We start from the raw sequence: 12,469 nt of genomic DNA on the forward strand, positions 1-12,469 counted from the left end.
GACCCTGGGAGTCAGCTGCCCGCACGAGACAGGCCAGCAATAGTGCCATTGTGCGCAAACTGCTGGTCCCCACTGGCTGCTAGGCAGCAGGGAAAGTCTGCTCAGTTTTTTCCCATCAAAGACTGGACATGTGTCATCAATATCCAAAAGGGGAAAATTACTTTCTTCAGTAACGTGGTGTCACCTTCAATCCCACGTCACCATCTGGCACAGGCTTTACATGACCTCAGCTCTGCAGCATCAAACGCTCCCCTCCACTAAGTTTTAAGAGGAGGGAGAATATTTCTGTTTTGATCCTGTCCAGTTCCAGACTTGGCTGTATAAATCCTACAAAACAAAATCCATTCTCAAAACTCATCCTGTTACACTGACTCCACTGAGGCAGCCCCTGGCACTCATTTCTGAAAGCTGAGAATGTGTTCACTCCCTACGAAGTCAGCACAAAAGGGAGGCCCTGAGACACAGGAAAGAAGAGTGTCCGGCCTTAGCTGGACCTTCTGCCCCTTGCAGCTCAGAACAAGCAGCAGGTCACTGTGGGAAACAATGCCACTCAAGCTGGGGACAGTATCTACCGAAGTGTTGGGTGAGCAGAGCAGTCTTTGGGGTTTTGCCATCATTTCAGGGGCACACCTGGGACGGGGGTGGGGGCATTGGCCTCAGCACCTACCAGCCTCTAGAAGGGCCTGTTGCCAGAGGTTGTGCCTGGTCCCCTGTCCACACAACTCACCTGGCTGGCCTGCTCCTGGGCCACTGGGAAGCCAAGTGCCCGCAGGCATCTTCCTCCCTGCTGGTGGTGAAAGACAGAGTCCAGGCTCCCATCACATGTGGGATGTGAGTTTCTGCGCCCAAAGCCACTGTGTTGACAGAAGTGGGTCCCTTCTCACCCACTACTCCTTGCCTTACCTCCCACTTCAGAGCCTCTGCTGGCCAGGCCCAAGTCGGGGCTGGAGATACCACTGTGCTGGAGACCTGTTTGTGCTGAACGTTGGGGTCTGAGTTTTCAAGTCCAATCCTGGGGGCTCCACACCCCCGCCCCTCCCCCATCCTCCTTCCCTCCTCTGCCCCTCTGCTGGAGCTGGTGCCAGGCAGGGGCCTGGTCAGTGCTGGCCTAGCCTTGCCCTACTGGGAGGGACAAACACCCACTGCTGACACACGCAGGGAAGGGCAAGACTGTCCTGAAGGTCAGCATCCTCGCCTGACCCTGTGACCCCCTCCTTCCCCCAGGCCAGCCAGCCTGCAGTGCAGGCTTCCACTTCATCCACCCCGATGCCACCTTCCGAGCGTCCTGAGTGGACATGGCGCAGGCTGGGGCAGCTGGCTGTCATCTTTGTTAAAATTCTTCTCCGAACACTCCCGAGAGTGGCCTGCTGAAGATAAACTACTGGGAGAGAGGCCTTCAAAGGGCGTACTTTAATGATGCAATTATCTTCCGTCAACTCAGAACATCTTTATTACATTAGAAAGGGGCAATCCATCTTGGAATACAGAAAGAGCTGATCCTGCCACAGACACCAGGCCTGGCCCTGGAGCGGCCTGAGGGCCCCTTTTAGACATGTTTCTAAATTTGCATGGAGAAAAAAAGCTTTCTAATTGAATTTCTCTGGCTGAGCTGGACAGTTAAACTGTTCCCAAAAGCTGGATTTCATTAAAGCAAATTTGTTTTTTCAAAAATAAACATATATCGATTTAAGTTGCTATTTCTGTGGTCTAGGATATTAATCGGACATAGAGTCGTTACCCGCAAACCGGTCTCAGGACTCATTCTAATGCTCAGCGCGGTTCTTGCCTTCAGGGAGAGCCGGCACAGCGGCGCCTCGTCTGCAGCTCCCAAGAAGGTTTTTAAACCAGAGATTGGTCCAACCAAGGACGGTCTCTGTCGGGCCTGGCTCCTCCTCCTGCGAGCCCAGGGTGGGGCCCTGTCTCCGCCTCGGTCCGCGGGTGCCTACCGGGAGCGGCCCCTCCGGGCTGGGGTCGGTGGGAAGCCCGCGCCGCCCAACGCCCCTCTCAGCGGGGCTCGTCCCAGGTCCCAGGTCGGAAGTTCCAGGTTCCGGGAGGATTCGGCCGAACAAGTGCGGAGCGGGAGAGGCTCTCGGTGAACCGCACACCCAGAGGCGGACTCCGCGCTCCCGGCCAGGAACGGGCCCGCCTGTGTCCCAAGCCCCGCGTCGGGGGCGGGAAAGAGGGCGGCCGCCGCTCCCTTCCCCACCGCCCCGGCTCGCGCCCAGGGACCTCCGACGTGCTCCCGGCTGCGCCTAGGGCCGCGCCGTGTGACGCCCGGGCAGTGCGAGGGGCTGCCCCTGCCCGGGAGGGCGCTCGGCCGCTTCAGGTGCCTGAAAAGCCACCCAGGGCCAAGGGCACCGCAGGCCGACTTCAAGGCGACGAAAGCGGAGTCGTCAGTCGGGACGCAGAATGCGTCACTTGTGGCCCCCAGGGTTCGGAGAGAGTGCCTGAGCCGAGGCAGGCCCGCGCTGAGGGTTCCGGCTCCGGGCTAGGGCGCAGCGGGAAGAGCAGCCGGCAACAGACGGAGGGACGACACTGCGGGGGGCGCTGAGCTCTGGGCGTCGCAGGATCCGCGCGCGGTCAAGGGCCGCTGCTCCGCCTGCGGCTCCGCCAGCCCGCGCCCGCCGTCGGCTCCTCCGGTTGGGGAGGCTGGGGCCAGCTCTGCGCGCTCCCCGGGTGCCCCAGCCGCCTCCTGGGCAGGAGAACGTGGGCTGGGCCTGCAGCTCTCGGGGAGCCAGCGGCGTACCCTAGGAGCCCACTTGCGCGCACCGGGAGAGCTGGGGCCGAGGGTTCACGGGTCCCAGGCGGCCATCCCGCCCCTCCCTGTCCGTCCCGCCCCCTCGGGGCAGTGAGGCCAATGGACGCCTAGGCCCACGTGGCCGCGGCCGCGACGATTGGACAGCGGTGCATGAAAGAAGCACCGCCTTTTTATAGGACACCACGGGCTAGGGCGCCGCCAAGTCCCGGGCAGTCGTGCCGCGCGCTGTCCCCGCTTCGCGCCTGCTGGGCCCCGGCAGCCACGCGCCCGGCCTGCGCATGGCCCCGGCGTCTCTCAGCATGAACCCCGCTAGGCTCAGGACGTGCGGTAGGGTCCTCGCGGGGTCCGGCTCGCTGCCCTTCAGTGTCGACTCGCTGCTGGAGGCAGAGCGCGGCCTGGGCCGGGAGCCCCCGACGCCCCGGGAGGAGAGGCCGCGGGGCGCCGCGGAGCCCAGGGCCTGGTTCCCGCCGGCCGCCCGCTCGTCCTCCCCACGTAAGTGCCCTGTTGCACGGTCGGGGCCGGGAGAGGAGCCCTCCCGGCCCAGGCACGGAGGACCAGGGCGGGAACGGCGCTGTCTCTCATAACTTCAGAAAGTAGCCACTGACGCGCCCGGCCTGAGTGCAGAGAAACCAGCTCCCTCGAGCCCTCCGGCGCACAAGCCCCGCAGCGGCTCCCGCGTCCCACGCCAACCAGGCTTCCGGCCTGCTCCAGGGCTGAGTCCCCAATCCACGACCCCGCGTCTTCTTGCCTCCGAGCCTCTCTGGCCCAGGCACCCCCTGCCCCCGTCCGTCCCCGCGATGGCTAACTTCTGCTTCGCCGAGTCTGCCTCTGTGCTCACCGCGCAGTTCCTGCGGCCGCCTCCCGCCCAGGCTTCTCGCTTCTCCAAGAGGGCAGAGCCCCCTCTCCCTTGGGGTGCGGGGCCACTGATTTGGGGGGCAGAGCCCGAGTCCACAGCGTCCCCTCCCCGCGCAGGCTCCGGGTGCTCTGCCTCTCTCACCCCAGTCGCTTTTGGGTCTCCTCTCCTCTGAGGGCCAAGGTCACGGAGCCGGGACCCGTCTCCGGAACCGGCCTTAGCAGGAATCCGGGAGTGTCGGAAAGGGGCGCGCACCGCCGGCGTCTGAGCGCCTGCTTTGTGCTTCTCTTTCCTCCCAGGCGCCCCCAGCCCTCCACCGTGCACCCTCCGAAAACACAAGAACAACCGCAAGCCGCGGACGCCCTTCACTACGGCGCAGCTGCTGGCGCTGGAGCGCAAGTTCCGCCAGAAGCAGTACCTGTCCATCGCGGAGCGCGCCGAGTTCTCCAGCAGCCTGAGCCTCAGCGAGACGCAGGTCAAGATCTGGTTTCAGAACCGCCGGGCCAAGGCCAAGCGGCTGCAGGAGGCCGAGGTGGAGAAGCTGAAGCTGGCGGCCAAGCCGCTGCTGCCCTCCTTTGCGCTGCCTTTCCCCCTGGGCGCCCACCTGCCCGGCTCCCCTGCCGTGTTCGGCGGCGCGGCGGGCGCCCTGCCGCAGGTGCCAGGACTCCTCGCCGCGCCCGCCGCCTACGGCGTGTATTACCTGTCCTAGGGCGGTCTGGACGCGCGCGGCGAGCCGGGCTGGGGTCGGCTGCGGACGGAGGGCGCAGGGCCTGCGAGGCGGGGCGGGCGAGCTGCGCCGGTCCGGCCGCGTACTCGTCCACGCGGGGATCTGCTGCTCCAGGTGACCTCCCAGCGGTTCCTGTTCTTTTTGTTGTTAATACAGTGTTACAATGGATCCTTCAAGCTTATTTGTATTTTGCAAATTTTTAAAACTTATGTTCGTACCAAAGTTTCCCGAAATAACGTAGTTTCCTACAGCGTCCTCGAAATGGACCAGAGCTTCCTGTTGTGTACAAAACAACGAGTATTTTGCGGTTTATTCCGACGCCTTTTCCTCCTGTACCACGTCGACTCGAGATGGACTGGAGGACCTCGAGCTCTGGCGAGAAACGGATTCCCCAACAAAGAAATGAAAATAAGAGTTTGGTGCCAGGACTCCTGACGGGAAACTTACTAATTACTTTCACTAACTAGGTTTGTTACCGTCGAGACCGAATGGAAACTTTCACGCTTATTTCAGGGAATTTTTTCCGTATTTTTTCCTAGAGAGCTTCTGGGAGCCTGAGGCGAAATGCTGTCTCTGCGGGGGGGGGGGGGGGGGGAGAGTGCGTGTGTGAGTGAGAGCCAGTGTGATGCGAGTGTGAGTGTGTGTGAGTGTGGGGGGCGTCCGCGGAGGCGCCCGCGGGCGTGGAGAGTGCACTGCGCAGCGCCGTGCGGGCGTACCCACTTGGCTTCCGCGACGACCGAGCGGCAGGGAGACGCGCGGGTCGGCCGGGGCAGCGGAACCCGGAGGAGCCGCGCCCCCGCCGCCGGTGCCCGGGGAGGACCGCAGCAGGACCGGCGGCGCGGGGGTCCGGGTTCGTCCCCCAGGCCTTGCCCTAACTCGGCCAGGATGACCAGAGACCTGCTGGTCGTCCTGCTGCTGCTGCTTTATAACGTGCTGATTAATTTAGGAACCGCCCCGCGGCCGCCGTCACCCAGTGAGGAAAGAGGACGATGGTCTGGGCTCCTCCAGGGACTGGTCTGTGTAGGGCGCCGGGCAGGGCGTGAAAACCCACAGGGCCCGTTTCCGTGTTGGCTCCTCACCCGGGGTGGGAGCTGAGAACTGCAAGTGGGCTGCAGACACGACCAAGCCTTTCTCTCCCTAGAACAGCGGGCGCTGGCCCGGGTGCTGCCGGCCCTCGCAGGAGGGGAGGCCGGGTTTACTCAACAGCACAGGAAACGACCACCGAAAAGTCCGGAAGTGATATTGTGTTAACTTACCTATCAGTGGCCGTAACTCCCCATATGTTTCCTGAAAAAAGGAAAATTCACGACAGGTTTTAAAGGAAACTAACCCGGTTCTCGAAGTGCAGGCTGCTGAGAGGGGAAGGAGGCCGAGGTGCCCACTTCCTCTGGTGTGTACCAGTGCATCCTGAAACTGGGCTGCTGGACTCAGAACCCAGTACCAGGCACAATTTTCAAGGGAACAGATCTGCCCGTGGTCTATGACCATGCCAGAGAAGGCGGGTGGGGGCCGCTGCACAGAGCGGGCTCGACGAGGGGCTGAGGGGCCTGAGGGCCACCACCTGTGCTCCCGGTACCCCATGCACCTTGCAGAGCTCATCTGCCCTTTTTAAGGTCAGTCAGTACTCTGATCCTCCTCTCAAATCTGAGGTCCCTGAGAGACACCCAGGAAGATCAGGACAAGTGTTACAGCCAGGATAACAGTGTTCACTTTGCAAACAGCTTGAGGTGGCAATGAAAACATGTGCCACCTGCCCAGTGTGTCCCTGGCTGCTGGTCTCCGTCCCAGCAATGGCCTCCCATGGAGCAGGGGTCTGCACGCACAGCCCTGCCACTTCGAACACCCAGCTGTGATCCATGTGGTGCTGGCTGCGCTGCAGGCCTAGAGTGCTGGGCAGAGCAGGGCTGGCAGAGGAACTTCCTGATGTGTCCACAACCATTTGTGACCCAAGACACCGACCTGGGGAGGCTCCCCGCCCAGCTCTCCCCACTGAGCCGGTCTGCCTTCCAGACCACCGAGGGTAAGCAAGGCGCCGTGGGGGCCGAGAGCACGTGAGAGCCCACCAGATGGTGCCCTTGTTGCTGGGCAAGGCTGAAGCAAACTTGTCAAGACCAAGACTTTTCTGCTGTTCTTCTCGGGCACAAGAGAGAGAAGGGTACTGGCTATCAGCCTTCTCACAGAGGGCTCGGGTCCCTGAATGGCCCGCAGGCCGCCTCCTTCGGCCAGTGTCTCTGAATGGGAGGTCTCCAAGGCCCTGAGGCTGCCCAGAGCTGGCCGGAGCCAACGTGGAAGCATTTGTCCCTCACTGCCCTGCACGGAAGCCTGGGGCCTCTGCTGCCCTTTGTCTTAGGACAGACACCCCGGACCCCGGAATTCTGGCACTCCATCCATGACCTTTCATCTGCTTCATACCCAGCTGCTGCTGGTGGATTCAGAGACCCCACCTCTAGCCTTGGGAGACGCCCTGGACAGGGAGTCAGGAGAGCAGCTCAGAGCAAACTATGACTCTTTGGGGTTGGGGAGGCCACTTGGTCTGGGGACAAGGAGTGGGCTGAGTTGTGCAATGGCATGGACTTTGGGTTCCTGATAGGGCCAAAGTGGAGAGGGTGTGACTGTGGAGGACCCCAGACACCCACCCACCAGGCCTGGGTGTCTTGTTGGTCTCATTAAATGAGTGACATAACAAATAGGCTTGGCTGGTCTGGGTCACCAGAATCCCACCCAAGCCCTGGGAGACCACCCTGAGGCTCCTACGTCAGTGCTCATTCATTCTGGTTCCTGGGCGAGGATGAGGCTTGGCCCCCGGTGTCCCTTTCCGGCACACGGTCAGTTCTCAGAGCCACTGCTCCCCCCGCCAGGTGCAGATGCACCCCCCCCCCCCACAACAGCCTTGCCTATTCTGTGCCTGGAGGTGCTGCTATTGGCCCAGCTCAGGCATGGACCCCAAACACAGGTCCTGTGCCCGTGGACCACTCAGGGTTGGGCCAGGTCAGTCCTGTTTCAGTATTTCTAGCAGAGGGACTCTTGCAATCTAACCTAGATCTTGAAGGATCATGAAGAAGCGGTTGTCTGGAGGGCAGAGGCCTCCTCTGGGACTTCTAAAAGTGCGGCACTGGGTGCTCCTTAAGCTAGATGGTATGATTGTGGCGCTGCCGTCTCCACCAGGACATGCGATTTTACATGTGCTTTTGTACACATGAAATATTTCATAAGAAGAAAGCACTCTTTGGGCAGACTTCACGCCAGGAGGCTGTAAAGGTAAAACGATTAGCATGTAGAGAATAACACCATTCTGCATCGCCTGAAATGCTATGCAGCGTGCTTCAACTGACACAGTCCAGTGCCGGGCACGGGGCACGGGCGCCCTTCCCTGTCTGTGCGTGCCCTCAGGGAGTATCTCTGAACAAATGGGTCACTGTGCTTTCCTGGCATGATAATACAGAATGCTCTCCAGATGGCCTGCAGTTCTGGTGCTTTCATTTTGACTTTTAAAAAATTGCTGTCTTGTTTACCTAAATATACACAGTTTTTGCTATTTCTAATATTCTGCATTGTATGCTGTACGTCCATCCATTTGACCATTAAGAAAGATAATCACGTAGCGAATTACACTGACCTGGCCAGTGATGGTGAGATGAGAGACTGCAGAAGCAGTAAATGTGGAAAGGAAGTGCCTTAGCATGTATGAAGCATGTGTTCTTAAAAACCACACCACATAGCTACATTATTCCTTTAAACGTTCCAGTCGTGTTATTTTTTTCCAGGTTGTACTTTGAAAATTTGTAGAAGGAGGAACTGTATACTCAGCCCTGCCCTCAGTGAATCCCCGTTTTTATGCCTTGGGGTGGTGAAGGCTGCACCCAGAGGCAGGGCCCCCGGACCCTGCAGGAGGCTGGGGAGGCCTCAGGCAGAGAGAATTACATTCTTACCTTGTTTAAGCAATTGTTTGGGCTTTCTGTTAAATGGAGCCGAAAGGAAACCCAGGGGCACACCCCCCTTCTCTCTTTTTCTTGTCTTCCTGGGCTGGCCAGAGCCTCCAGTGTGAGTGTGGATAGAAGTTGCCAGAAGGGGCAAAGGAAGCGCTTTTTTTTTTTTAAGGTAGGCACCTGAGCTAACATCTGTTGCCAGTCTTCTTTTTCTTTTTCTTGTTCTTCTCCTCCCCAAAGTCCCCAGTACATAGTTGTATATTCTAGTTGGAGTGCCTCTGGTTGTGCATGTGGGACACCACCTCAGCATGGCCTGGCGAGTGGTGCCATGTCCGCGCCCAGGATCTGGGCCAGCAAAACCCTGGGCCACCGAAGCAGAGCGCACGAACTTAACCACTCGGCCACGGAGCCAGCCCTAAAGGAAATACTTTGAAAGTTTCCCCGTAAGCATGATGTATGCAGTAGGTGTTTCAAAATACCTTTTCCGGAGACTAAGCTTCCCTTCTGCAGCTGGTTAACACCAAGTGTCATCATCAATGAATGTTGTATTTTACCAAATGCTTTTTCTGCATATATTGAGATGATCAAATGATTTTTCCCTTCCATCTGTTAATGTGGTAAATTATAATAATAGATTTTCTCACATCAAGCCAATTGTGAATTCCTAGCATAAACCCTGTGGTGGTGGTGGGGATGGATCTTTTGACACATAAAAGCAAAAAAAAAAAAGTGTAAAGATAACAAATGATGGATTGACTACACAACTGTTTAAAACTTCGGTACAACAGGGCATAATAATGTTGTCAGCAGCAAATCAGTGGAAACGTGGCATCCGCGGTTTGGTGAAAGAATGAAGGACTGGCAGCAGTCACAGGCGATGTGCTGAGCAGAGAGAGGTGGCGTGGAGTGTCCTGACTCGACAGCGTATCCGCAAAGAGCTACCCAAGGGTGGCCCACAAGTGCATGCCAGCGCAGAGCATGGCTGCCGTGCGCCCGGACCTCTCGGAGAGGGGACGGTTCAGTTTGCTGGTGAAAGCTTGCCTGTTTTCTAATGCCGTCGAAAGCGTCTGGGGACCCATTCCCCACCTTCTTGGCCACCGTGGTCTAGTTGGACCACTTTGCAGGGAGGTCCCATCCCTCCAGGTGCAGGGCCTGCTCCCTCCTACCTGCCCGGGCCTCGGTTTGCTCTCCCACTGCCAGTTCTCACCGTGCCTTGCCTAGGGCAGCTGATGGCCCGGAGAGACAGAACTCTGTTTGCGTCTGCTCCTTCCAGGCAGCCTGGCAACAAGCTTGGTTGAGAGTGAGCTGCTTGGGAGCCATGTGCTCACAGATGGCTGCCTAGGGTTGCCCTGTTTTGTCACAAATGGGGAGGGGGCTGCCCTAGGAACCTGAAGATGCTTCCTTCATCCCAGAGCTCTGGCTCCTGAAGGGTTCCTTCTGCATCTGCCTCAGCCTGCTTTTCTTCCTTTTTACTTTTATTATGGAAAATGCCAAACACTCACACACACACACACACACACGCGCACACACACACACACACACACACACGGAATGAGGACCTTCATGTCCCCACCTTGCAGTTTCAGCAGTCATTGACTCAGGATCCATCTGGCTTCATCTAAACCTCAAACAACCCTCTCTCCTGGATTATTCTGAAGCAAATCTCAGACACTGTATTATTTCCTTTCACAAATATTTCAGGATGTATTTTGTTAAAGATTATTTTAGAAAACATAACCACACCGTGATCATCACAGAATATTAATAATAATCATCAAACACCCAGCAGCATTCAAGCTTCCCAGAGTGTGTCATGATTTTTTGGTTGGTTTGTCCTTTTAAACAGCTTTATTGAGAGATAACTCGCATACCATACAACTCACCCCTTTAAAGTGTATAGCTCAATGCTTTTAAGTATATTCACAGATATGCGCAATCATCACCACAGTCAGTGTTAGCAGTTTCCTCACCTCAGAAAGAAACTCTGTGTCCTTTAGCCATCATCCCACGTCCTCATGACCCCCCTGCCCTAAGCAACCATTAACCCACTTTCTGTCTCTATAGATTTCCGTGTTCTGAACATTTCTAGAAACGGAACATATAATATGGGCTTTTTTGTGTGTGTCTGGCTTCGTTCACTTGGCGTGATGTCTTCAAGGTTCATCCACGCTGTAGCACGTGTCGGTGTTTCATTCCTTTGTATGGCTGAAGACTATTTCATTATACGGATAGAACTCATTTTGTTTATCCATTTGTCAGTTGAGGGACATTTGGGTTGTTTCTATCTTTTGGCTATTATGAATAATGCTGCTATAAACATTCGTGTACAAGTTTTTGTGGGGAATGTATGTTTTCATTTCTCTTGGGTATTTACCACTAGAGGAGTAGAATTGCTCCTGGTCACTCTATGCTTTTAAGGACTGCAAGACTGTTTTCCACAGTAGCTACACCATTTTACGTTCCCACCAGCAGTGAAGGAGGGTTCCGATTTCTCCACATCCTCTCCAATACCTGTTATTACCTGACTTTTTGATTCTAGCTCACCTAGTGGGTGTGAAGTCTCATGGTTTTACTTTGTATTTCCCTGATGACTAGTGATGTTGCCCATCTTCTCATGTGCTTGTTGGCTATCATTTATGCATCTTCTTCAGGAAACATCTGTTTAAGTCCTTTCCCCATTTTTAAATTGAGTTGTCTTTTGAGTTGAGTTGTAGAAGTTCTTTATACATTCTGGATATTAAATCCTGATCAGATATATGATTTGCCAATGTTTTCTTCCATCATGTGGGTTATCCTTCCACTTTCTTGACGGTGTCTTTTAAAGCCCAAAAGATTTTAGTTTTGGTGAAGTCTAATGTATCTATTCTTTCTTTTGTTGCTTGTGCTTTTGGTGTCACATCTAAGAATCCTTTGCCAAATCCAAGGCCATGAAGATTTCTGTATATTTTCTCCTAAGTGTTTTATAGTTTTCTCTCTTACATTTAGGTCTTTGATCCATTTTGAGTTAATTTTTGTATATGGCATGAAGTAAGGATCTAACTTCCTTCTTTTGCGTGTGGTTGACGGGTTATCAGCACCATTTGTTGAAAAGACTGTTCTTTCCTCATTGGATGGTCTTGGCACCCTGTCAAATATCAGTTGACCATAGGTGTATGGGTTTATTTCTGGACCCTCAATTCTATTCCATTGGTTTTTATGTCTGTCCTTCTGCCAGTACGACACTGTCTTGATTACTGTTGCTTTTAGTAAGTTTTGAAACCAGAAAATGTGAGTCTTCTTATGTTGCTCTTTTTCAAGATTGTGTTGGCTATTCTGGGTCCCTTGCAATTCGTATGAATTTTACAATCAGCTTGTCAATTTCTACAAAGAAGTCCATTAGGATTCTGATAGAGATTGCACTGAATCTGTGGATTAGGGAATATTGCCATTTTAACAATGTTAGGTCTTCCAATCATAAGCATAAGATGGTTTTCCAGTTATTCAGATCTTTAATTTCTGTGAACAATGTTTTATAGCTTTCAGGGGATAAGTTTTGCATTTTTTTGTTGAATTTATTCCTAAGTATATTCTTAGGAATTATTATTCTTTTTGATGCTATTGCAAATGGTATTTTCTTAACTCCATTTTTAGATTGTTCATTGCAAATGTATAGAGGTGTAATTTTATATTTTGATCTTTTATCCTACAACCTTGCTGAGCTCATTTATTCTAATAATTTTTCAGTCTGTTCCCTAGAATTTTCTATATACAAGATTACGTCATCTGTGAATAGAAATAATTTTACTTCTTCCTTTCCAATCTGGATGTGTTTTTCTCTTTCTTGCCTAATTGCCCTGTCTAGAATCTCCAGTACAATGCTGGATAGAAGTGGCAAAAACAGATATTCCTGAAGGCGTCCAGTCTTTCACCATTAAGTATGATGTGAATTGCGGGGTTTTCATAGATGCACTTTATCAAATTAAGGATGTTCCCTTCTATCCCTAGTTCATTAAGTGTTCTTTTGTGTGTGTTTTTTTTTTTTTATCATAAAAGGGTATTGGATTTTGTCAAATGATTTTTCTGCATCAATTGAGATGATCTTGTGTGGGTTCTTAAAAATTCTATTGATATGATGTATCACACGAATTGCTTTTCTGATGTTAAACCAACATAGCATTCCTGGGATAAATCCCACTTGGTCATGGTGTATAATTATTATTTTATTT

At 54.1% G+C, this 12,469-nt stretch overlaps 1 protein-coding gene and 1 long non-coding RNA gene across 2 annotated transcripts; one reads left to right on the plus strand and one right to left on the minus strand.

Annotated features, from left to right (window-relative positions):
• Positions 1-1,432: 1,432 nt before the first annotated feature.
• On the minus strand, positions 1,433-4,681 carry LOC138925344 (uncharacterized). The gene is made up of 2 exons (XR_011441370.1): positions 4,557-4,681; positions 1,433-4,475 (listed from the first exon to the last, which is right to left on the minus strand). It is a non-coding gene; the product is annotated as an uncharacterized lncRNA (long non-coding RNA).
• Positions 2,926-8,913, plus strand: LOC100146619 (homeobox protein MSX-3-like). Its single transcript, XM_023636462.2, has 2 exons — positions 2,926-3,250; positions 3,911-8,913. Exons 1-2 carry the CDS (start codon positions 3,037-3,039, stop codon positions 4,318-4,320), a joined length of 624 nt encoding a protein of 207 aa, XP_023492230.1. The 5' UTR covers positions 2,926-3,036; the 3' UTR covers positions 4,321-8,913.
• Positions 8,914-12,469: the final 3,556 nt, after the last annotated feature.

This window comes from Equus caballus, chromosome 1, assembly GCF_041296265.1.
Source record: "Equus caballus isolate H_3958 breed thoroughbred chromosome 1, TB-T2T, whole genome shotgun sequence".
NCBI classification, from domain to species: domain Eukaryota; kingdom Metazoa; phylum Chordata; class Mammalia; order Perissodactyla; family Equidae; genus Equus; species Equus caballus.